This window comes from Chiloscyllium plagiosum, unplaced genomic scaffold (assembly GCF_037043375.1).
Source record: "Chiloscyllium plagiosum isolate Xiang-an unplaced genomic scaffold, Cpla_swu_hap1 HiC_scaffold_19, whole genome shotgun sequence".
Taxonomy (NCBI): Eukaryota; Metazoa; Chordata; class Chondrichthyes; order Orectolobiformes; family Hemiscylliidae; genus Chiloscyllium; species Chiloscyllium plagiosum.
The window spans coordinates 17,608,292-17,633,836 of record NW_028270157.1 but is presented as its reverse complement, the minus strand read 5'-3'; the positions used below and the strand labels follow the sequence as shown (position 1 = coordinate 17,633,836).

The 25,545-nt window shown below is 41.2% G+C and overlaps 1 protein-coding gene across 9 annotated transcripts in view; it reads left to right on the top strand.

The window, feature by feature from the left end:
- The window catches only part of caps2 (calcyphosine 2), a 60,385-nt gene extending 36,389 nt beyond the window's left edge, over positions 1 to 23,996 (top strand). For all 9 annotated transcript variants that reach the window (XM_087997071.1, XM_043709875.2, XM_043709869.2 and 6 more), the window contains 9 exons: positions 735 to 809; positions 3,017 to 3,112; positions 5,176 to 5,269; positions 5,926 to 6,044; positions 13,426 to 13,493; positions 14,974 to 15,128; positions 16,894 to 17,013; positions 20,747 to 20,843; positions 21,854 to 23,996. In XM_087997071.1, coding sequence (XP_087853197.1) covers positions 735 to 809; positions 3,017 to 3,112; positions 5,176 to 5,269; positions 5,926 to 6,044; positions 13,426 to 13,493; positions 14,974 to 15,128; positions 16,894 to 17,013; positions 20,747 to 20,843; positions 21,854 to 22,029 — 1,000 coding nt within the window. In that variant the 3' untranslated portion in view covers positions 22,030 to 23,996. The remainder of the gene's footprint in view (positions 1 to 734; positions 810 to 3,016; positions 3,113 to 5,175; positions 5,270 to 5,925; positions 6,045 to 13,425; positions 13,494 to 14,973; positions 15,129 to 16,893; positions 17,014 to 20,746; positions 20,844 to 21,853) is intronic.
- Positions 23,997 to 25,545: the final 1,549 nt, after the last annotated feature.

Below are 25,545 nucleotides of genomic sequence, written 5' to 3'. Positions count from 1 at the left end.
TTTACAACAATCAGTAACAATCACCATTAGATTAGTTTTTAATTCCACATTTCATTTAATTCAAATTTCACCATCTGCCATTGTGAGCCCATGCTCCCAGAACAATGTCCTGGAGTTCTGAATTACTAGACTAGTACATTACTAGTTCAGTCCACTACACTATTCCATCACCTCCATCTCATCCTCACATACTTATCCAGGTTCCTGTAATTATATCCAAGTTATCTGCCTCAATTACTACCAAGTTAAAAATCACACAACACCAGGTTATAGTCCAACAGGTTTATTTGGAAGCACTAGCTTTCGGAGTGCTGCTCCTTCATAAGATGATTGTGGAGAATAGGATTGTAAGACACAGCATTTATAGCAAAAGTTTACAGTGTGATGTAACTGAAATTATATATTGAAAAAGACCCAAATTGTCTTCAATATATAATTTCAGTTACATCACACTGTAAACTTTTGCTATAAATTCTGTGTCTTACAATCCTATTCTCCACAATCACCTGATGAAGGAGCAGTACTCAAAAAGCTAGTGCTTCCAAATAAATCTGTTGGACTATAACCTGGTGTTGTGTGATTTTTAACTTTGTACACTCTGATCCAACACTGGCATCTCCAAATCAATTACTACCTGTAGTAATGAGTCCCATAGTGTACCCATTCTCTTGATCAAAGAGATTTCTCCTGAAATCTTTCATTGAATTTATTATTGATATTTATTGCCTCAATAGGGTAAAAACAAGTTCAACATTGACGGAAAATGTGCTGTCAAACAAGCTGCGCTTCGATGCCCGGATTATTTCAAGGTATATTTTATCAAATTCAAGTGTATTTTAAAGACTTGATGTGCATGTGTCCTGGTATTTTCAGAAAATGTGAACAGCAATTTAAGCAACAGTTGAATGCTGTTTTGGGAGTAATGGATAAATAAACTAGGTTGACCAGAATAACCTCCCTCATCATGAAGGAAGGGAACAGATTAGGTAGAAACTGTTTCCAGTAATTGAGAAGACCAGAATGAGACTCAAATGGAAGATGTTTGGGACAGAGAACACAAGAAATGTTTTACCTAAAGAGAAACAGAGTTAATGTTTGAGATGAATGCCCTTCTTCTTCAGGAATTGTCCAGACTCTACAGAAGGATATAGACAGGTTAGGAAGGCTAAATGATTGGGTAAAATCTTGGTATAGAATATACTGTGGGAAAATGCGAGATTATGCACTTTAGTAGGAAGAGTAGAAGAGCTGGACATTATTTAAATGGGGAAACTGCAAAAAGCTATGAAAGTGATGGATTTGGGGTCCTAGTACATGAAAACAAAAAGTTAACAATCAAGTTCAGTGGGTAATGGGGAAGGCAAATGGACTGTTGGCCTTTATTTCAAAGGGAATGGAGTCTGAGATGGGAGAGATACTTAATTAATATTTTGCTCAGTTTATCTTTAGGTAAGACTTTTCTTGTGATTGCGGTCCCATATATCTTCCATTCTAGTCTCCTCAGTTACTGGAAACGGTTTCTATATAATCTGTTCCCTTCCTTCATGATGAGTATTTAATGTAGACAAAAACATGGAGGCTAAGGAACTTGGGGAAATAAACATTCATGTCTTGAAAACAGTCCACATCACAGAAGAGAAGGTGCTTGAGGTCTTAAAAAACAAAAAGGTGGATGAATCTCCGGGATCTGATCACGGTATACCAGGATGTTGTAGGAAGCTAAGGAAGAAATTGTAGGGCTACGAGCAAAGATATTTCTGTCATCTGTAGCCACGGGTGAGATGCCAGAGGACTGGAAAGTGGCTAATGTTGCGCCTTTATTTAAGAAAGGCTGTTATGAGAAACCTGGAACTGTGGACTGGTGAGTCTGATATCAATGGTGGGTAAGAGTTGAAAAAGTGGTGCTGGAAAACACAGCAGGCCAGGCAGCATCCGAGGAGCAGGAGAATTGACGTTTCGGGCATAAGCCCTTCTTCAGGAATGAGGCTGGTGTGCCAAGCAGGCTGAGATAAAAGGTATCCTCCGTCATTTCCGCCACCTCCAAGCAGACCCCACCACCAGGGATATATTTCCCTCCCCACCCCTATCAGTGTTCCGGAGAGACCACTCCCTCCGCGACTCCCTCGTCAGGTCCACACCCCCCACCAACCCAACCTCCACTCCCGACACCTTCCTCTGCAACCGCAACAAGTCCATAACTTGCACCCACACTTCCCCCCTCACCTCCCTCCAAGGCCCCAGTGGATCCTTCCATATCTGTCGCAAATTCACCTGCACCTCCACACACATCATTTACTGTATCCACTGCACCCGATGTGTTCTCCTCTACATTGGGGAGACAGGCCGTCTACTTGCGGAACGTTTCAGGGAACACCTCTGGTACACCCGCACCAACCAACCCAACCGCCCCGTGGCTGAACACTTTAACCCCCCCTCCCACTCCGCCAAGGACGTGCAGGTCCTTGGCCTCCTCCATCGCCAGACCCTGACCACGCAACACCTGGAGAAAGAGCGCCTCATCTTCCGCCTAGGAACCCTCCAACCACACGGGATGAATGTAGGTTTCTCCAGTTTCCTCATTTTCCCTCCCCCCACCTTATCTAGTCCCATCCCCCAGATTCAGCACCGCCCTCTTGACCTGCAATTGTCCTCCCGACCTCTCCACCCCCACCCCCTCTCCGGCCTATCACCCTCACATCATTTCACCTATCGTATTCCCAGCGCCCCTCCCCCAAATTCCCTCCCCCCTCCCTTTTATCTCAGCATCTGCAGTCCTCACTTTCTCCTAATCAATGGTGGGTAAGTTGGAGGGCATTCTGAGAGAAAGGATTTAGAGAGGCAAAGACTGATTAGGGATAGTCAGCATGATGTTGTGTATGGAAACGGTGTCCCACAAACTTAATTGAGTGGCAGAGCAGGCTCGAAGGGCCAAATGGCCTACTGTTGTACGATGTTTGAATGCTGATTGCTTGGATGAAGAACCTGCCTACTTTGTATGCATTTTTTCTTCAAACAGGAATGGGCGGGATGCGTGCAGAGAACTAATTGGTTTCTTCTTTGCATTTGATAAGTCTCTTACAGTGTATGAACATCGTCATTTTGGGAAAAACAGGTATGTCTTCTCATATCAGACAACAGGGCCACAGGAAATAAATATTTAGATCATGATTATACTGAATGATCTACTCCTATTTCTCATGTTCTTAACTCAGATTAGATGGTGCACAAGTGTGTCTGACCTGTACTGGTGGTGATCTAGTGATCTAGTTCAGTGTTTTGGAGATGCATCTGATTTGTTTTTCTTCTTTTGACCTATGTGGCAAATATCTGAAATTGCATTTTTTTTAAAAACAAGTAGCTCTTCCAATCAAATACACTCTGCAATTGAGAGTAGGTGCGATCTTGTAATTCAAGCTTATCTGGAAAGACAGTTAATACTTTCTATGCAATTTGCACCTTTCACAACCTTAGGATGTCCCAAAGCACTTCATAGCTAATTAAGTAATTTTAAAGTGTCTGTTTTTGGGGAGCCATGGCAACAATTTGTAACATCTATCTTAGCGACTGATATTCAGTAATAAATTATGTCCAAGAGACAGAAAGACCACCCCACCCCCACCCCCACTCTTCAAAATAGTAATTTGTGCTTTTTTACAATCACTTTGGAGAGCAGATAGGCTGTCGGATTAAAATCTCATCTGAAACTTGGCAGTTTTGACAGTTTCCCCACACACAGTGCTACACTGCTGTCTTAATCCATATTTTCTCTTGGATTTCTTGAAGGGACACTCTTAACAGGTGCACAGTTTGAAGACAGCATGCCAGAACTGAGTCAAGATATTTTTTTTCAATGCTGAACATAAAAGACAGCTGCAAGAGACTATACCATACCTAACTAGAGAAACCAGACTGAACGCACAAAGTAATCTGTGATAGTGTGCCCTTGGCAAACAATTCACCTTTCATTTGTCTTTGGAGTATGAGGGTTTTCTTCACTATTTATGCCCATCTCGCTTCAGATGATGATTAAGACAAGCCATTTTCAAGCAAGAGATGTTCTCGAAGGACAAAGGCAGAAAATGCATAGGAACATTACTATTTGCACATTCCCCTCCAAATCTGTTGTGGACCAGACCAAACTTCCTTCAAGTATTTCAAAGAGATAACCTAGACATCAACTTTTATTTTATTTAAAGGCGTGTAAGGTGCTGTGTTCCAGATTTAATTCAATTGGTTACACTACTCTGCTTTAAACAAAACACAATGTATTCTTACTCTACTGTTAAAGTACAAACAAACAAAATTGGAATAACTTAATGCTATTGGAGAATTTAACAGAATAATAGATGATTTAACTGCTAAACAGCAACTGTTCCAATATAGTAACATCCCATAAACACACTCTTATCAAAGACAAAGTCAGTAAAACAGATTGTCTCACATGAGAAAGTGAAAATTTCAGCTTTTTACTGTAGCAGGGAGTGATATATGGCAGCTTTAACACCTCAAAAAGCTAAACTAATCCTGGTTCTGTGACTCCACCCATTCAAGCTGCTTCTATTGTTCCAATTAAAAAAAAAGCTAGGACTTCACAAGCAGTTTACTTTATTGGCTTTGAATAGACAGCTTGTAACCAGTGAGTCAAAACCTCTCTTTTAAAAAAAGACAAAGTCATAGTATTGTTATAAATCAGACACCTTCCTAACTTGGAACTACTTTACCGTTCCTTCTGTATTGCTGGGTCAAAATCTGTAACTCCTTCCCTAAAAGCACCATGAGTGTACCTATAACCCAAGACTGCAATGATTCAGAAAGAATACCCACCACCAAGTTATTGAGGGCAATTAGGCCATAATTTTTGTCCAGTCCTAACTGGTGATGCCTGCTCTCCTTGTAATTCCCCTGGAATTTACTCCTGGAATCTACTCCTGGAATCTTTTATGATTTGAAACAAGGCACCCGGCTGTACTGTCACACATTCCCTTTGTCTACTTTGAACTGTGTTACAATGAATAGTGTGCCTTCACCTTGCACTCCTGAAAAGTGGAAACATTCCTCAAAGGATATGTAGAAGTTTTGGCACTTAGCAGTGACCTGTATATTTAGACTCAGCTTTGATAATGATGTTCCTTTAACTATGACTTCCTAAAGTAAAAATTTGGAATTTTGTTTCAGGACAAAAGCCCTACCATTCATTCAAAGGGGCATTTACTGTCATCAGTGTGGTTGGCGAAAGGGAAGACAGTATGATGTTGGTGATTTCTATGTGGTAGGTATCAGATTCCTAAACATTACAGCACAGAAACAAGTTATCATTTCTACATAACTGTGTTTTTCAGTAATTCTAATGTCATCTTCCCTTTTTCAGTTCATACTGCAATCTATTTATATTAATTTGCTTTTCAAATAACTGTCCAGTTCCACCTGAAAATAATTATTGCTTCAACAATGGTTTTATGGCAGGTAATCCCATATTTTGACTTATGTAGCTTCTGAAATTTCTCCTTATCCCTGGTGCCACCCCAGTGATTTCATCCAGATTTCAATCTTTTTCATTGCTTTGCTGTTGTCTGCAAAGATATGCACAGTCCTTCACCTCCAGGCTAAATAAGAAATAAAGTCTTAAACAGCTCCTATCATAACTTGAAAACACTTTAAAGCCATTCTATTTGAAGCCTAGTGGCTATTTTGAAACGAAGTATCAAATGCATGTAGGAAGCTTACTCAAAGAGAATGTGCTCATCTTGATTTAATCTATTTCGACAATAAGAGTTGAGAAATAAAATATTGGCCAGGACATTTGGAATAACTTCTCTTCAAAATAGTGTCATTGGGTCTGTAGGTTGATCTGAGAAGACTGATGGGGTTGTACCTTGTTTTTGTGTACAGTGTTAAATTTTTAAATTTCTTTATTTTCTCTGCCAGGGTACAAATCTAACCTTCCTGACTTCACAGCATGTTAGTATCCCGGCAAGTATCCAAGAGAAACGGTTATTAATCTTACGGATCATTGAGATTGATGAAACTGCAAAGATCTCTTTGCTGTAAGTACTTGAAGAACCTCTTATTACCAGTTTTTACAGGAGTAATAAGTTGTGGTGATAGATAAAGCAAACTCCTCAGGATGGTTTTAAGGGACCTTAAACATGTGGAGATCATTCTATCCAGAATGGAGTCTACGTTTGACCATAAAAATAGATAGTCTGACACACAATTAAAATGATTGGGAGTAACTCTGTCTAGATAGTGGTTTTTTTTTTGAAGACACTCCTTAAAAACTACCTCCAAAGCACCCCAAAGCAGGGATAGTCTACTCTAATAATGTGAGTTTGCTTCCAACAAGGCGTATTTACCTAATACAGGATTGCTTATGCCATCACCCACAACATAAGAAACAAGGCAAAAATGTTATTGTATTTAAGAATCCAGCACAAATTTATTACAACTGGTTATTACACAATACAGTATTTTTCATTTGTACGCATGTGTCTCGGTGTATAAACTAGTATGTTATGACATATTCCCAGTGGACTAGTTTGTAATAACATACTCCCAGCAGAGTGTCATGCTTCAAATGGTTCAAGATAAGCTGGAATGTGAGACCTTTTAAGTGCTTAGATTACATACTGAAACAGGAGAAAGTGAGGTCTGCAGACGCTGGAGATCAAAGCTGAAACTTTATTGCTGGAACAGCACAGCAGGTCAGACAGCATCTAGGGAAAAGGAGATTCGACGTTTCGGGCACATGCCCTTCCTCAGGATGATTCCTGAGGAAGGGCATGTGCCCGAAACGTCGAATCTCCTTTTCCCTAGATGCTGTCTGACCTGCTGTGCTGTTCCAGCAATAAAGTTTCAGCTACATACTGAAACATACTCATTATATCATGAGTATGACTTTTTGAAGAGGTAACAAGTAGGTTAGACCAGGGAAACCCAGTGGATGTGGTCTATCTAGACTTTCAAAAGGCCTTTGATAAGGTGCCACACGGGAGGCTGCTGAGCAAGGTGAGGGCCCATGGTGTTCGAGGTGAGCTGCTGGGATGGATTGAGGATTGGCTGTCTAACAGAAGGCAGAGAATTGGGATAAAAGGTTCTTTTTCAGAATGGCAGCCGGTGACGAGCGGTGTCCCGCAGGGTTCGGTGCTGGGGCCACAGCTGTTCGCATTATATATTAATGATTTGGATGAGGGAACCGGGGGCATTCTAGCGAAGTTTGCCGATGATACGAAGTTAGGTGGACAGGCAGGTAGTACTGAGGAAGTGGGGAGGCTACAGAAGGATCTAGACAGGTTGGGAGAGTGGTCCAGGAAATGGCTGATGGAATTTAACGTGAGCAAGTGCGAGGTCTTGCACTTTGGCAAAAAGAATAAAAGCATAGACTACTTTCTAAATGGTGAGAAAATTAATAAAGCCAAAGCACAAAGGGATCTGGGAGTGCTAGTCGAGGATTCTCTAAAGGTAAACATGCAGGTTGAGTCCGTGATTAAGAAAGCGAATGCAATGTTGTCTCTTATCTCAAGAGGGTTGGAATATAAAAGCAGAGATGTACTACTAAGACTTTATAAAGCTCTGGTTAGGCCCCATTTGGAGTACTGTGTCCAGTTTTGGTCCCCACACCTCAGGAAGGACATACTGGCACTGGAACATGTCCAGCGGAGATTCACACGGATGATCCCTGGAATGACAGGTCTAACATATGAGGAACGGCTGAGGATACTGGGATTGTATTCATTGGAGTTTAGAAGATTAAGGGGAGACTTTATAGAGACGTACAAAATAATACATGGCTTGGAAAAGGTGGATGCTAGGAAATTGTTTCAGTTAGACGAGGAGACTAGGACCCGTGGACACAGCCTTAGAATTAGAGGGGGTCATTTCAGAACAGAAATGCGGAGACATTTCTTCAGCCAGAGAGTGATGGGCCTGTGGAATTCATTGCCACGGAGTGTAGTGGAAGCCGGGACGCTAAATGTCTTCAAGGCCGAGATTGATAGATTCTTGTTGTCTAGAGGAATTAAGGGCTACGGGGAGAACGCTGGTAAGTGGAGCTGAAATGCGCATCAGCCATGATTGAATGGCGGAGTGGACTCGATGGGCCGAATGGCCTTACTTCCACTCCTATGTCTTATGGTCTTATGGTCTTAAGTGTACTGACCACATCACAGAACACAGTATTGGATGACAAAGATATGAATATCAGCATGGTTAGTCTGCGTAATATTGTGGGGATGGAAGAAGACAGTCTTGATAGTGAATGGTGAACATGGGGTTTGAGGCTCATCTTGGAGTTAATGTATAAAACCAGGCTAGAATGCTGCAGAGGTCAGATTTGATCATAGTAGCACAATATAATGATAATGGACTTCTGGATTACTAGACCAGACTAATGCAATTATAATTCAACAAATTAATAAAGTTGGAATAAAATTATAGTCTAATCAATAAATGGATTGAATTATTGTAAAAGCTTCCCTCAATTGTTGTAAAAATTCATCTTGTTCACTGATGTCCTTCGGGGAGAAATCTGCCATGTTTATTCTGTCTGGCCTACATGTGGTTGACGTTTGCCTTCTGAAATCCAGCAACGAGTCAGAGTTGCATTAACCTGGTTAAGGAAAAAGCACTGTGATCCCTTCTTGATGAAGGACTTATGCCCGAAATGTCGACTCTCCTGCTCCTCAGATGCTGCCTGAACAGCTGTGCTTTTCCAGCACCACACTCTTCAATTCTGATCTCCAGCATCTGCAGTCCTCATTTTCTCCTGAGTGTGCCTATGCCTCATTGACTGCTGCACTTCAAGAAGGTGGCTCATACTTTCTCAAGGGATGTTGGAGTGGGAAATGAACATTCTCATGAAAAGGTTCAAAAACACTAGTAGTGAGGATTGCAAATAAATTTAGTAGTTAGCATATGGGAGGTCTTGTGGTGGAGTGGGAGGCTATCTTGAGTTGGAAACTATAGGTTTAAGCCCCACTCTAAGACTTGGTGGTCGCAGAAAGTGCATTTATGATTCATACAAACACCACAAGACGATAAAGACGGGTCAGTCAGATGGGCTGAACAGAAGTAATTGAAATTTAATCATTAAAAGTGTAAGGTGATGCTTGGTGGACTGACAAGATGAGAAAGGAAACATTTGGCGGTAGGATACTATAAAGTACAGAGGATCAGAGGGGCTTTGATGTGCATGTCCATAGATCCTTGAAGACAGCAGGATAAATGGATAAAGTGGTTAAGAAGGCGTATGGGATACTTGCCTTTATTGGGCAAGCCATTAAGTACAAGATCAAGAAGGTTATGATGGAGCTGTATGTAATGTTAGCCACCGCTGTGTGCAGTACTGATCACTGCAAGAAGGACATCATTGCACAGAGAGGGTACAAAGGAGATTCATCAAGATAGTGCCTGCGCTGGAACGATTCAGATATGAAGAGAGACTAGATAGGGTGGGGTTGTTTTGGGGATCTTATTGTGATATACAAAGTTCTGATTGGAATGGACAGGCTAGGTACAGAGAGGCTTTACTTCTTAATAAAAGGGTCAATAACCAAGGGTTGAGCTTTAAGCTAAGAAGCAGGAAGTTCAGAGGGAACGTGGGGGAAAACACTTTTCACCCAAATGATTGTGAGTATCCAGAACTTACTGCCAAAAAGGTGGTAGAGATGGGAGCTCTATTTAGATGAGCACTTGAAACAGTACACAAGGCTACAGGCCAAGTGTTGAGAAATGGGATTAGAATACAGAGGAACCTTGATTATCTGAAGAACACAGGTGGGGAGTGTTTTGTTTGGTTAATTGAATTCCAGATAATCGAATGCTGGATAACACAGCTTAGCCAAGCATCGGGACCTTGTGATCTTTCCGGATAATCCGACATTCGGATAATCGAGTTTCCTCTGATAGATGTTTGATCACAGACGTGATGATCTCAAGGATCTTGTTCTGTGTTGTAAAATCTCTATGGCTGTATGACTCAGATTGAGTATCAACTTGTAAATCCTTCCAACGCACAAACTATTGGCTGGTGGTAAGAACAGTAGACTTCTGGTCAGCTGTCCTAACAAAGTAGTGGCAAACCACTGCAGGATCTTACCAAGTATAACACCGTACCAACACACAAGTCTACAAAAAGAAATCCAATTACTGTGGATATTAGAAATCTGAAAAAACAAAACAAAAGGCTGTGGAGAAGGTAGCACTGACAGGGACTACTTGCGGACACAGAGATGGGCTCAAGTGCGTATACTTCAACGCAAGGAGTATCAGAAATAAGGTGGGTGAACTTAAGGCGTGGATCGGTACCTGGGACTACGATGTTGTGGCCATCACGGAAACGTGGATAGATGTGGGACAGGAATGGCTGTTGGAGGTTCCTGGTTACAGGTGTTTCAGTAAGATTAGGGAGGGTGGGAAAAAAGGAGGGGGGGTGGCATTGCTAATTAGAAATGGTATAACGGCTGCAGAAAGGAAGTTTGAGGGGGATCTGCCTCTGGAGGTAGTATGGGCTGAAGTCAGAAATAGGAAAGGTGCAGTCACCTTGTTGGGTGTTTACTACAGGCCCCCCAATAGCAGCAGAGATGTGGAGAAACAGATTGGGAAACAGATTTTTGAAAGGTGCAGAAGCCACAGGGTCGTAGTCATGGGCGACTTCAACTTCCCAAATATTGATTGGAAGCTCTTTAGATCAAGTAGATTGGATGGGGCGGTGTTTGTGCAGTGTGTCCAGGAAGCTTTTCTAACGCAGTATGTAGATTGTCCAACCAGAGGGGAGGCCATATTGGATTTGGTACTCGGTAATGAACCGGGACAAGTGGTGGGCTTGTTAGTGGGTGAACATTTTGGTGATGGTGACCACAATTCTGTGACTTTCACCTTGGTTATGGAGAGAGATAGGTGCGCACAACAAGGTAGATTTTATAATTGGGGGAAGGGAAATTACGATGCTGTAAGGCAGGATTTGAGGAGCATACGTTGGGAGCATACGCTGTCAGGGAAGGATGTGGTGGAAATGTGGAACTTTTTCAAAGAGCAGATACGACGTGTCCATGATATGTATGTACCTATCAGGCAGGAAAGAAATGGTCGTGTGAGGGAGCCTTGGTTGACGAGAGAGGTTGAATGTCTGGTAAAGAGGAAGAAGGAGGCTTACATAAGGTTGAGGAAACAGGATTCAGACAGAGCAGTGGAGGGATACAGGATAGCCAGAAGGGACCTGAAGAAAGGGATTAGGAGAGCTAAGAGAGGGCATGAAAAATCGTTGGCGGATAGGATCAAGGATAACCCCAAGGCATTTTATGCGTATGTGAGAAACCTGAGAATGACGAGAACGAGGGTAGGTCCGATCAAGGACAGTAGTGGGAGACTGTGTATTGAGTCGGAAGAGATAGGAGAGGTCTTGAACAAGTACTTCTCTTCAGTATTTACGAACGAGAGGGACCGTATTGTAGAAGAGGAGAGTGTGAAATGGACTGGTAAGCTAGAAGAGATACCTGTTAGGAAAGAAGATGTGTTGGACATTTTGAACAACTTGAGGATAGACAAGTCCCCCGGGCCTGACGGGATATATCCTAGGATTATGTGGGAAGCAAGAGAGGAAATTGCAGTACCGTTGGCAATGATCTTCTCGTCTTCACTGGCAATGGGGGTGGTACCAGGGGACTGGAGAGTAGCGAATGTTGTGCCCCTGTTCAAAAAAGGGAATAGGGATAACCCCGGGAATTACAGGCCTGTTAGTCTTACTTCTGTGGTAGGCAAAGTAATGGAAAGGGTACTGAGGGATAGGATTTATGAGTATCTGGAAAGACACTGCTTGATTAGGGACAGCCAGCACGGATTTGTGAAGGGTAGGTCTTGCCTTACAAGTCTTATTGAATTCTTCGAGGAGGTGACCAAGCATGTGGATGAGGGAAGAGCAGTGGATGTAGTGTACATGGATTTTAGTAAGGCATTTGATAAGGTTCCCCATGGTAGGCTTATGCGGAAAGTCAGGAGGCATGGGATAGAGGGAAATTTGGCCAATTGGATAGAAAACTGGCTAACCGGTCGAAGGCAGAGAGTGGTGGTAGATGGTAAATATTCAGCCTGGAGCCCAGTTACAAGTGGAGTTCCGCAGGGATCAGTTCTGGGTCCTCTGCTGTTTGTAATTTTTATTAATGACTTAGATGAGGGAGTCGAAGGGTGGGTCAGTAAATTTGCAGATGATACGAAGATAGGTGGAGTTGTGGACAGTGAGGAGGGCTGTTGTCGGCTGCAGAGGGACTTAGATATGATGCAGAGCTGGGCTGAGGAGTGGCAGATGGAGTTCAACCCTGCCAAGTGTGAGGTTGTCCATTTTGGAAGAACAAATAAGAATGCGGAATACCATTAATAGGGTTAATGGTAGGGTTCTTAGTCAGGTGGAGGAACAGAGGGATCTTGGGGTCTATGTACATAGATCTTTGAAGGTTGCCACTCAGGTGGATAGAGTTTGTAAGAAGGCCTATGGAGTATTATCGTTCATTAGCAGAGGGATTGAATTCAAGAGTCGTGAAGTGATGTTGCAGCTGTACAGGACTTTGGTTAGGCCACAGTTGGAGTACTGTGTGCAGTTCTGGTCGCCTCACTTTAGGAAAGATGTGGAAGCTTTGGAGAGGGTGCAGAGAAGATTTACCAGGATGTTGCCTGGAATGGAGAGGAAGTCGTACGAGGATAGGTTGAGAGTTCTCGGCCTTTTCTCGTTGGAACGGCGAAGGATGAGGGGTGACTTGATAGAGGTTTATAAGATGATCAGAGGAATAGATAGAGTAGACAGTCAGAAACTTTTTCCCCGGGTACAACAGAGTGTTACAAGGGGACATAAATTTAAGGTGAAGGGTGGAAGGTATAGGGGAGATGTCAGGGGTGGGTTCTTTACCCAGAGAGTGGTGGGGGCATGGAATGCGCTGCCCGTGGGAGTGGTAGAGTCGGAATCATTGGCGACCTTTAAGCGGCATTTGGATAGGTACATGGATGGGTACTTAATCTAGGTTAGAAGTTCGGCACAACATCGTGGGCCGAAGGGCCTGTTCTGTGCTGTATTGTTCTATGTTCTATGTTCTAAATCTGGCAGCATAGGTAGAGAGTGAGACTTAGCATTTTGTATCCAAAGTTACTCTTCTCCAGAACTCCAAAGAATACTCAAATTCTGAACCAGTGTAATTTCCCTCATCCTCCTCCCATCTCCATATGTGCTGCCAAACTTGTGTTTCTCTTGCATTTCGTTTCTATTGCAGACGTCTGTAGTCACCAACTATAGATTACACCACCTGTAATTCAGGGCATGACCCTGGAGAGAAAATGTGTGCTAAAATATGAAGAATCATTTTGAACTGCAGCTACAAAATGCATACAGTAGTCTGTTTTTGTTTGATTTTAAAATACAGCTTTTTTTCTCTTAATTTGCTACAGGACTGGCAGCAATCCAGCTTTCACTGAACAAGAGATTGATGACAGAAATACCATTCTATCTGTGCAAGGTGAAAATCAAAGTACACATTTGTGATGCAAAAACAGTAAATTTCTGTATCCAAACTGAGTTGTCTGCAATGACCATTAGCTTTTATCTTTCACATTCATTAGCTTGTAAATGCAGTGTTTATTTTTATCAACCTAAAATCCTTTAATTATTAAAACCAAAATATTGTGAATGCTGAATCAAAATGAATTAATACTAGAGATACACTCAGCAGCTCAGCACTGGTAGTGTCTGTGGAGAAAGAAACACAATTAATGTTTTGAGTTTGACATGATTGTGATATAGAATATGTTCTGAAAAAGAGCTATATTGGATGTTAACTCTGTTCCTCTCTCCACTGATGATGTCAGACCTGCTGAATTTCTCCAGTACTTCCTGTTTATATAACTGTTTTCATTATGATACTTTTCTTCAGATGCAAGTTCAATATTATTTCATTTTTGACTAGCTACATCATCTAGGAAGAGGTTAACCAATGTTGAGGAACATGTATTACTCTGTGTGCTTTACTCACATTCTGCATAATTTGATGTTGTAAAAGTAGAAAAGATGTGAAACCTCACTGCAGACTATTTGAATTCTTGGTCTTGTGGATTGTTCAAGCAAATTTCTTCTCATCTCTGTCTTAAATGGGAGAATCCTTACTCTGAGATTATGCCCCGGTCCAAGTTACTCTCACAAGGGGAAACAACCTCTCCACATCTACCTGTGAAGGACGGGTGACTCTACCAATCTTGTGTTTCAATGAGGTCTCCTCTTACTCTCCTAAATTCCAATGAGTACAGGCCTAACCTATTCAATCTCTCCTCATAACACAGTCCCTCCATCCTTGGGATCAACCTAGTGAACCTTTTCTGGACTGCCTCCAGAAATATGACTACACGATCTGAGGTCTTATGCACAGTAGGTGATGTCTGTGCCTCTGAATGAGAAACTCTGGGAATGTATTCCAATCCTACCTCCAGACTTGATGACATAAGAAGGTGCATTCATAAAATGGCCAAACAGGTTGAGCATCAACCTCCCAATCCTTCCAACACACATCAATGGCAGGTGCTAAGATCAAGTGAGAGGCCTGGTCAGCCAATGCTTGGAAAGAACATTGAAGGTTTTATTATCACTATTCAAAGTTCCAGGCCACAACATACACGTGAAGAATACATGCTGCCATTACAATTCAGACACTGAGTGAACTGTAACTCCACTAGATCTAACCTGTGCCTTAGCTGTTATGAGCAGTTTGCTCATCTTTTGTTGACTTCTCTGCTATAGTTACCAAGATTCTTGTTGGGACCTAACCAAGCAACCCAGGTTAGCAATTAAACCTTTCAACTGTATGACTTCGATTCACGACTTCTGAGCACAATAGTAGGAGAGCTGCAAGTATTCCTGATAAATTAAATTGAAAGGAAATATGATCATCAAAAGCTCTATCGCGCAGAAATTCAAATTGAAATTTCTTTTTGTTGCTCAAAAATAAGGACTGATGAAAGAAAAACTTGTGAAGAGAGGGGTTCGCACTATGACTGGTTTGGTGAAATTTTTTCACCAGCATGATCAGCGTGGAGGTGGTGTGCTGTCAAAAATGGAAATAAAACAGGGTCTGACGGAGTTCCACTTGGAGCTAGCTGACAAGGTCAGAACAATCTTTATTTATTCTACACCCCTAACTTAATTGAAGCATCTTAGAATGTTTAAAACAGGGGCAATTATTTGACACTGAACTATATAAGGAGTTGTAAGGACGGGTGACTCACAGTTAGGTCAAAGATGTAGTCTGTAAGGAACATTTTAAAGTTGGAGTGACGGAGGTACAAAGAATTACAGTGGGAAACTTTCTTTATTCACCCACATGATATGGGGATCTTTGGCTTAGCTAGTATTTACTGCCCATCTCTAATTACCAGAAGCAGTTACAACTCAACCACATTGCTGTGGGTGTTGAGACACATGTAATCTAGACCAGGCAGTATGGATGGCAGTTTTACTTCCCTCAAGGACTTAAGTGAATCCAGATGGATTTTCCCTAACAATCGACATTGGTTTCAGTCATCATTAGACCCTCAATCCCTGAGTCTTTATTGAATTCAAATGCCACCATCTGCCATGGTGCCCAGAACATTAGCTGAGTTTCTAGATTAAATAGTTTAGTGATAATGCCACTAGGCCACTGGTTTGGTGAAGCATTTTCATGGGCACAATCAGTGTGGAGGTGATGTCCTGCAGAAAATGGGACTAAAACAGGGTCTACTAAATTGGAGAACTTAGGGTCTAGACAGTTGGCGGTATGGCCACTACCAGAAATGCAAAGAAAATCAGGGGTACGCCAGTGGCTAGAGTTACAGGAGCACAGATATCTTGACAGGTTGAAGGAGATTATAGAGGGGAGAGGGACAAGGCCGTGGAGGGATTTGAAAATGAATATAAGAATGTCAAAATCTAGCCCATGCTGGGTAGAGTGCCTTTGTCAATCACCGAACACAGAATTGATTGGTAATTGGCACTTGCTAGCAGAATTTTAGATTATCTCTTTAGTGTTTATGGAGGGAGATACCAGTGTTTGTTTGTGAGCTGAAAAGGTGAATGTAATGTGGCTGCATTGTAAAACTGGAATGATTAAATGCTATATTGCAATACAAAAGCACTTTTATTTAAATGCAATCACATTAGCAAAGCTGGCATATATAGACCATCCCTAAGCTGTTCCAAGATTTGATATATCTGGAAGAGCTTGGAATCCCATTTCAGTTAGAAATTAAGAGCCCACTCCAATTATTGTAAAACTGGAGTAAATCTCAATTATTGTAAAACTTGAATCATGTATAGGCCACACTCTACAACCGTGACAAGTTTCCTTCTTTAAAGTTCATTTGTTTAAACATTTGGGTGCTTTACAACATTTTTACTAATAATAGCTCTTTATTTCCATGTTTTGGAGATGGAAATCAACCACTTAAATGACCAAACTGGGATTTGAATTGTGTTCTCTTGGTCATGTGCCCATTCTTCCAACATGTTGTAACATACTTGCTAGTGTTGTGCATGCATAGCTGTCCGTGCTTGTAGATTTCTTGGTAAACATATAAATCATTTGCCTGACATCTACTCTTAAATCATGAAATGAATCTCTTTGAACAAGTAGCTTCAGTTCAAGAGGAAGAAATAAGTTTTCAAATTTCAAGTTGTAAAAAGTGCAAAGCAATTTACTAAATAATCTAAAAGATTTACTCTGACACTAACAAATAGTAAATTGTTTGAGTAAATTCCTTCTCTGGAGGTGGACTTATTTTGTGATCTACTGGAATTTTGGAAACCAGCTCCAAAATTGGATGATTTAGTTTATCAGAAATTAGGATATTTAAAACTGTAGCATGCATTATAAATGTTGCCTGTTTTTGTAGGACTTTGAGTCTGTATGGCTTCTACTGGACCAGGGTGGTGATGGTGAAATAGACTATTACCAGTTTATTCAAGTCATCATTGGAGAAATGAACGAGTTTCGTAAAGCATTCGTTAGGAAGGTAAGGCAGTTAACTTTCTCAGTGTTACATTATTGGTATGTTAGAAGGAATGGACAATAAACTTGGGTCAAAGTCAAGCTTCTGTTCATAAATAATAATCTATTGAGGGTTTACTTTCAGATATAAAACAACAGATTTCTAACTTCTATGTAATAAAGATTTGCATTCATCTGATCCATTTTGCATTCTAGGATGCCTTGATAATGGACAGATGACAAACTAGTTCTGAAGAGTCATAAATTTGCTATCTTGTTGGCAAATGAAATCAGCAATTTACACAGAACGGGCTGCATAACTGGGTCAGGTGAAGCTTAATGCAAACAAAATGAATTCTTCATAGCATTATCCATGACAATACCTTGACCAGTCAGTATCCCTTATTTTGGTTGAATAAGTTGTTGTGACCTTTTGAAATTTAGGACTTTTACATTTGTCCTGATGGGTGCAAGGTATTAAGCCTTGGCAATGTGTCTCTCTTGTCAGCAAGATTCAGTGGGAATTATTTTAGCTTGTACAATGGTGCAATACCAGTAAAGTTGGATTCAACAAGATCAAGTGGGATGTTTAATGGCCAAAGGACAGAAATCCTTTTAAAATACCTGTTTTATGTTCCTGATAGCTGTAACCTGAAAATTTCTTCCATGGCCACAACCGTGGTATAAAATAGGCAAAAGTGAGGACTGCAGATGCTGGAAATCAGAGTCCAGAATAGAATGGTGCTGGAAAAGTACAGCAGGTCAGGCAGCATCCGAGGAGCAGGAAAATCAATGTTTCGGGTCAGGAATGAAAGTATAAACCAGGCCAATAGATGTCTAGTTCTGTATGGCAGGAAGCTTTTTATGGAATCTCGACCTGTATGTTACAGAAATCACCTCAAAAGAGGGATATATGTACCCTGCTAGATGTCAGTCGAAAACTCAAAACACACCTCTGCTCTCAATTTGATGGGATGTCAAGGATGTCATTTTTGACCATTGGAGGGTTATTCTTAATGAGTTAGCTGGGTTAGCTTTCAGGATTGGAGCAGAAAAGATGATGAGAATTGCAGATGCGGGAGGTGCAGGAACACGATGCAATAGGGGTAGCCTATTGAATGTTTAGTGATGATAATCATTCTCACCACCAAGGTTATACTGAGGAGGCATTGTTCACCTTGAGGTGAATGAAAAACGAGTACAGCTAGCATTTGTATTCTGTCAGGCTGCCTTGCTCTGAGATGACTCAGTCCGGACTGCTATATCAATGACAGAAGTTGCTGGGAAAGAACATAGAACATAGAACATAGAACAATACAGCACAGAACAGGCCCTTCGGCCCACGATGTTGTGCCGAACTTCTAACCTAGATTAAGTACCCATCCATGTACCTATCCAAATGCCGCTTAAAGGTCGCCAATGATTCCGACTCCACCACTCCCACGGGCAGCGCATTCCATGCCCCCACCACTCTCTGGGTAAAGAACCCACCCCTGACATCTCCCCTATACCTTCCACCCTTCACCTTAAATTTATGTCCCCTTGTAACACTCTGTTGTACCTGGGGAAAAAGTTTCTGACTGTCTACTCTATCTATTCCTCTGATCATCTTATAAACCTCTATCAAGTCACCCCTCATCCTTCGCCGTTCCAACGAGAAAAGACCGAGAACTCTCAACCTATCCTCGTACGACTTCCTCTCCATTCCAGGCAACATCCTGGTAAATCTTCTCTGCACCCTCTCCAAAGCTTCCACATCTTTCCTATAGTGAGGCGACCAGAACTGCACACAGTACTCCAACTGTGGCCTAACCAAAGTCCTGTACAGCTGCAACATCACTTCACGACTCTTGAATTCAATCCCTCTGCTAATGAACGATAATACTCCATAGGCCTTCTTACAAACTCTATCCACCTGAGTGGCAACCTTCAAAGATCTATGAACATAGACCCCAAGATCCCTCTGTTCCTCCACCTGACTAAGAACCCTACCATTAACCCTGTATTCCGCATTCTTATTTGTTCTTCCAAAATGGACAACCTCACACTTGGCAGGGTTGAACTCCATCTGCCACTCCTCAGCCCAGCTCTGCATCATATCTAAGTCCCTCTGCAGCCGACAACAGCCCTCCTCACTGTCCACAACTCCACCTATCTTCGTATCATCTGCAAATTTACTGACCCACCCTTCGACTCCCTCATCTAAGTCATTAATAAAAATTACAAACAGCAGAGGACCCAGAACTGATCCCTGCGGAACTCCACTTGTAACTGGGCTCCAGGCTGAGTATTTACCATCTACCACCACTCTCTGCCTTCGACCGGTTAGCCAGTTTTCTATCCAATTGGCCAAATTTCCCTCTATCCCATGCCTCCTGACTTTCCGCATAAGCCTACCATGGGGAACCTTATCAAATGCCTTACTAAAATCCATGTACACTACATCCACTGCTCTTCCCTCATCCACATGCTTGGTCACCTCCTCGAAGAATTCAATAAGACTTGTAAGGCAAGACCTACCCTTCACAAATCCGTGCTGGCTGTCCCTAATCAAGCAGTGTCTTTCCAGATACTCATAAATCCTATCCCTCAGTACCCTTTCCATTACTTTGCCTACCACAGAAGTAAGACTAACAGGCCTGTAATTCCCAGGGTTATCCCTATTCCCTTTTTTGAACAGGGGCACAACATTCGCTACTCTCCAGTCCCCTGGTACCACCCCCTTTGCCAGTGAAGACGAGAAGATCATTGCCAACGGTACTGCAATTTCCTCTCTAGCTTCCCACATAATCCTAGGATATATCCCGTCAGGCCCGGGGGACTTGTCTATCCTCAAGTTGTTCAAAATGTCCAACACATCTTCCTTTCTAACAGGTATCTCTTCTAGCTTACCAGTCCATTTCACACTCTCCTCTTCTACAATACGGTCCCTCTCGTTCGTAAATACTGAAGAGAAGTACTTGTTCAAGACCTCTCCTATCTCTTCCGACTCAATACACAGTCTCCCACTACTGTCCTTGATCGGACCTACCCTCGTTCTCGTCGTGAAAGCATGGCAGATCTGGCAAAATCTGCTAAATCAATGTCTAGTCTGGCTAGTTCATAGACCATCAGGGCTAAGCATCACTGGGGATGACTGTGGTCACCAGAGTAGAGCATTGTTCTCTCCTTCCAGTGCACAAGTTTCAGAATCTTAATTTCTTCTCTCTTTTTTTTGAAGTGAGGTTGTGACTTAGCATTTTGAGATGGCCAACTGCTTTAATTAAATATTACATTATATGTTTAAATCATGACTGTCCCTTTAAGACCAGGAGATTAATTTGCAATTAGTAAACACAGTCTGTGGGTCACTCAGAACTTAATCATTCTTTGGGGAAGTTACTGAAGATTAACAGTTGCTCTCAAGCATAGAACTTGAATCCAGTTGAGAGATGTTACCAAAGCTTTTCATCTTGCATGAAAAGATTATTAGGAAAAATGCAAAAATTCAAATTTTGAATGATCACAACAATTTAAACTCCACAAGAAAAGAATGCTGATTGGTTGGCATGTTGTTTGAAATTTTCCATTCTTGCATTTGTCCAGATGAAACACTTGCCACTTTAGGATTAAGCTGTATCAGTAATGAAGTATGCCAGAGGTGTATTTGAAATATTTGAAATATTAAAAATTTGAAATTTTTAATATTAAAGAAATGATAGCTGTTTGCTTTGGAGAACATGTTACGGCAGCTTTTATCATTTGGTTTATCTTCACAGGCCTATATGAAGCTTGATCCAAATAAAACAGGCAGTGTTTCTGTGAATGACATTAGCAAGTTCTACAATGGAAGGAAACACCCGAAAGTCTTATCAGGTAATCAATGCTCATAGAGTCATAGAGCATGGAAACAGAACCTTTGGTCCAACCAATCTATGCTGAACAGAAACTCAAACTAAACCAGTCCCACCTGCATGCTTCTGGCCCATAGCTCTCCAAACCTTCCTATTTGTATCTATCCAAATGTCTTTTAAATGTTGTAATTGTACCTGCATCTGCCACATCCTCAGGAAGTTCATTCCACACATGAACCACCCTCTGTGTAAAAGATTTGCCTCTCATGCCTCTTTTAAATCTCTCCTCTCACGTTAAATGTGCCCCCTCGTCATGACATCCCCCATCCTATGGAAAAGACAACTACCATTAACCCTATCTATATCTCTCATTATTTTATAAACTTCTCTCAACCTCTTATGCTCCAGTGAAAAAAGTCCCAACCTACCTTTATAACTCAAACCTTCTGCACCCGGCAACATCCTGGTAAATCTCTTCTGATTCCTCTTCAGCTTAATAATATCCTTCCTAAGATCTCAAAAATATAGAAAATAGGAGCAGGAGTAGGCTATTTGGCCCATTGAGCCTGCTCCGCCATTCATTGTGGTCATAGCTGATTCTCTCCCTCAAAGCCGGACTTGCACTCTCTACCCATACCTCTTGTTGCCCTTAGTGTTAGTATTTCTGAAATAAATTCAGTAATTTGGCCTTCAGCCTTTGGTGGTAGAGAATTCTGCATTCACCACCATATGAGGTAGTGTCCCAAACACCAATGATTTTGGAACACAATTTCGGACCTCAGTATATTGTGGAACTGAAGCAACAAGATGCCTTTGGTTCTCTTGCTTTACCCAACCATCCATTATGTCTTCATTGATGTTGGAATATCACCAGGGAAGGTAAGAAATCTTCTGGGGGAGGGGGAGGGGGGGGGGAGCCACTGCATAGTTGCACATCTTCTAGATCTGGCATAGCATGGGAAGACATTAGTTTCTCCACACACGTCTCCTGGGCTCTGGTCCAAAATCATTACCTTTCCTATCATGTTGCAGGAGAATGTTCGGAGCAGCAAATTCGAACATCATTCCTGGACACATTACAGGAGAACTGCATCAATTCCGGAGAAGTCACTTACATTGAATTTGAAGCTTATTATGAGGGGATCAGCCTTGAAGTTGCAAATGATGAAGATTTTGCTAACATAATGAGGAATTGTTGGGCAGTGTGAGACAGCAGAACTTAAGACAAAACTGGAATATTCATTATTTCTGTGCAAGCTATTTTCCATCGATGTGCTTTTTACAAAAATGTGTTCAAGTTGATTGTTGTAAAGAATGTTTTGTGTTATTATGAGATCTTTGGATTTTCAGTCAAGGTGTAGGTATAATTAGGTTTTATAACCATATTTTATTTTTTGCAATATCCATCTCCAGTGTAGATTTTCCAGGTAAGGCAATATCAGAACCAATGCTAGAACCCAGCGTGAAGAAGGCAGCTTGCCCAATTTTCTGTCCATTGTAAAAATGAAGTCTCAATCCTCATGGTTTCTGCTCTTCCACCTACTTGGTGAACTTGTTCTCATTGTAGATGCAGGACCAACAAAATATGTTCCAAATTGTAACAACAAATTTGTACTAATGTTTAATGCCTAACAAGCAATCTCATTGATTTTATGGGGTGTGCTTTATTTTTGGAGCATTTTGAGAGGTGATGAGGGCAATTTGATCTTTAAGTACAGCCACAAATAAATACCCTGTTCATGCATTCAATTGTAAGCTCTTATTATGGTAAGCACTATACTTCAGAAGTACTTACTTGACTGAACAGCAATCGGGATGTCCTGAGGTTGTGAAAGATGCTACATAAATTTAAATCTTGCTTCAAATGAATAAGTTTTAAGTGCAGAATATGGAACAAAATCTATAAATTTTCAATGGCAAATTGATTGGCAGTTAGCCTCCTTGTTGTGTGAGTTGATAGGAATGTAGCCTCAGAATTATGATGACATCATCTGCTACACTTCCTTACAGTTGAGGCAGATTGCTTAGAACCAAACTCTGTTGCAAGTGTTACATATGAGGTTGTTACTTGCATGTGCTGAATGTCCCCTTGGAGTCTGAGTTTTCTGAAGATTGATCTACGCATATGGTTTCCTTTTCAGGCAAAAAAATGCCAGATTGGTAGAAAGTTATTTTTCCCATTAACTATTTCAGTGATACCTTGTGTTGAAGTATATAGGATTTTACAGCAGAGCATTTGGACATTTGTGCTCAAAACAAGCTTCGCTCCAACCACCCTTCTTCATAACCTCCCATTCCTTTCTCCCTTGTGAATATCTCCAGCTTTGCCTTAAATGCATCCTTGCAATTTGCCCTCATCTGTTTGATTTCTCTTCCTTTATGCTTTAAAGGAATGTGGGGCTGCTGATGCTGCCAGCATTTGTCACCCATCCCTAATTGCCTCTGAATGGAGTGATTTGCAAGGCCATTTCAGAGAGCAGTCAAGAGTGAACACATTGCTATGGATCTGGAATCATGTGCAGGCCAGATTTCCTTCGATAAAGGGCATTAATGAATGTGATAGGTCTTTACAATGATAATTGTCATCATGAGACTAGTTTTCAACTCTAGTTGTCTTGATTGAATTTAAGTTCTACCAACTACCAAACCAGTGTTCTTCACTATTAGTCTAGCCTCTATTATTAGTCCAGGGATATTAACACTACACCACTGTGTCTTTGGCTGGTCATGAGATCTGTCTGGGAAGAGAAGTTCAATCTGAATTCCCTGCTGAAAATTTGGTGACTGTCTTGTATTGATGGCCTCAAGTGTTGCTCTTCTGCACTCAATTCTTCATTTAAAGTATAAGATGGTCATTCATTATATGTAACGCTGCCTACCTAGCTCACCAACCTTGCAAGTGCCACAAAAAATATAAAGAAACAACTTCATCCTTGAGAGGCCTGTTGAGAATTGTTACTAATTAAGTTATATTAATTTATTTCTATTTAAATAGAGAAAATTACTATGATGATAAATAGTTAAACTACTTGTTGACAGTGTTCTAATGTATTTGATTAGATGTACTTGGACTGCATATATTTTGATTAATCTTTTGCTTTTGATATTTTAATTTTTAAATTGTAACATCATTTCTTGACATGAATGAAATGCATTATAATTAAATGAATTGCCAAATGGATTTTGATGCAAATATGATTCACTGTCCTCTACACACCAAAACATCAGCAAGGGAGGAGGAAGAACCTGACATTGCGTTTTTAAAAATATTTCTGAAGTATGACAAGAGTGCTACTACCAATACATAGTTAATGGTTTCTACCCTCAACCTTGAGTCAGAAAATCATAGGTTTGAGTCTTACTAAGACCTTAACACCAACACCAGGCCAACAGGGCACAGTAGAGAGTAAGTTAAGTTCTGCACAGTCCAAAGGCACCATCTTTCAGCCATGATCACAGACTGAAGTTTCCTTAACCTTCATACGTGGATGTAAAAAGCTTTCATGACATCATTGGAAGAGGAGCAGGGACAATCCTAGTGATTTGGGCAAGCGATTAATCAATTATTAATTAAAGTTAAATTTCACCAACTAGCATGCTGCGATTTTAACAATGACCCCATGGTATTTAACAAAAGACAAAGGACTGAAGATGCTAGAAATCAGAAACAAAAACAGAAATTGCAGAGAAAACTCAGCAGGTCTGTCAGCATCCGTGGGAGAAAGCAGGATTAACATTTTGGGTCTGTTGCCCCTTCAGAACTGACAACCTACACATTTGATCTTCTGGATTACTAATCCAGTGACATTATTACCATATCACTATCTCTAGTGTTTAGATTGTCACAATAACCTAATGTTAGCAAATTGTTTTTTTCTCTCAAAATAACATGCTTCTACATACAAGAGACCATCACCCTGAACATACCTTCTTCAGACAGGTTGTGGCAGCTAAATGACTCTCTCCCAACCTGCTTTTGGACCATGACCATCCTGTAGTCCTGGTGACTCCCTCACTGATGGTACATACTTTCCCAGGTGTTTACTGTTCCCCAAATCACATCTTAATGTGGAAAGAGAAAATCATCTCGTAAGATAAGCAACCTCTGATTGAAGGAGTAGCTCTTTGCATTCTGTTCCACTCTATTTTTTGGGCAGGGGTAATTAATTCAATTTCCCGGGTGATTTGGGGATTGTAGGGGCGATTCACCCTCTGCTCCAGTGTATGTTGAGCATTGCTAGTCATCAGTTGTTCTTTCTCTGTCTGTGGGATAGCCATAATGACAAACATACAATCCACATTTCTGCCAGCCCACAGGAACTGCAACTGTTACTAAAGTTCCCCTTAGACAGCAGAAGGACGTGAGGACATCTGATAGACATGATTTGGAGATGTCGGTGTTGGACTGGGGTGTACAAAGCTAAAAATCACACAACACCAGGTTGTTGTGTGAGCAGCGCTCCGAAAGCTAGTGCTTCTAATTAAACCTGTTGGACTATAACCTGGTGTTGTGTGATTTTTAGCTTTGTACATCTGATAGAGGTTTCCAAACTCCTGGGCAGGCTGGATAGAGTAGATAGGGAGAAGCTATTCCCACCAGTTATAAGTACAAGACGAGAGATTTAAAGACATTTGCAAAAAGTACAGTTGCGAAAGAAAAAAAAAACATTTTTCATTCATTGAGTAGTTAGGGTCTGGAATGCACTGCCTGTAAGTTAAAAATC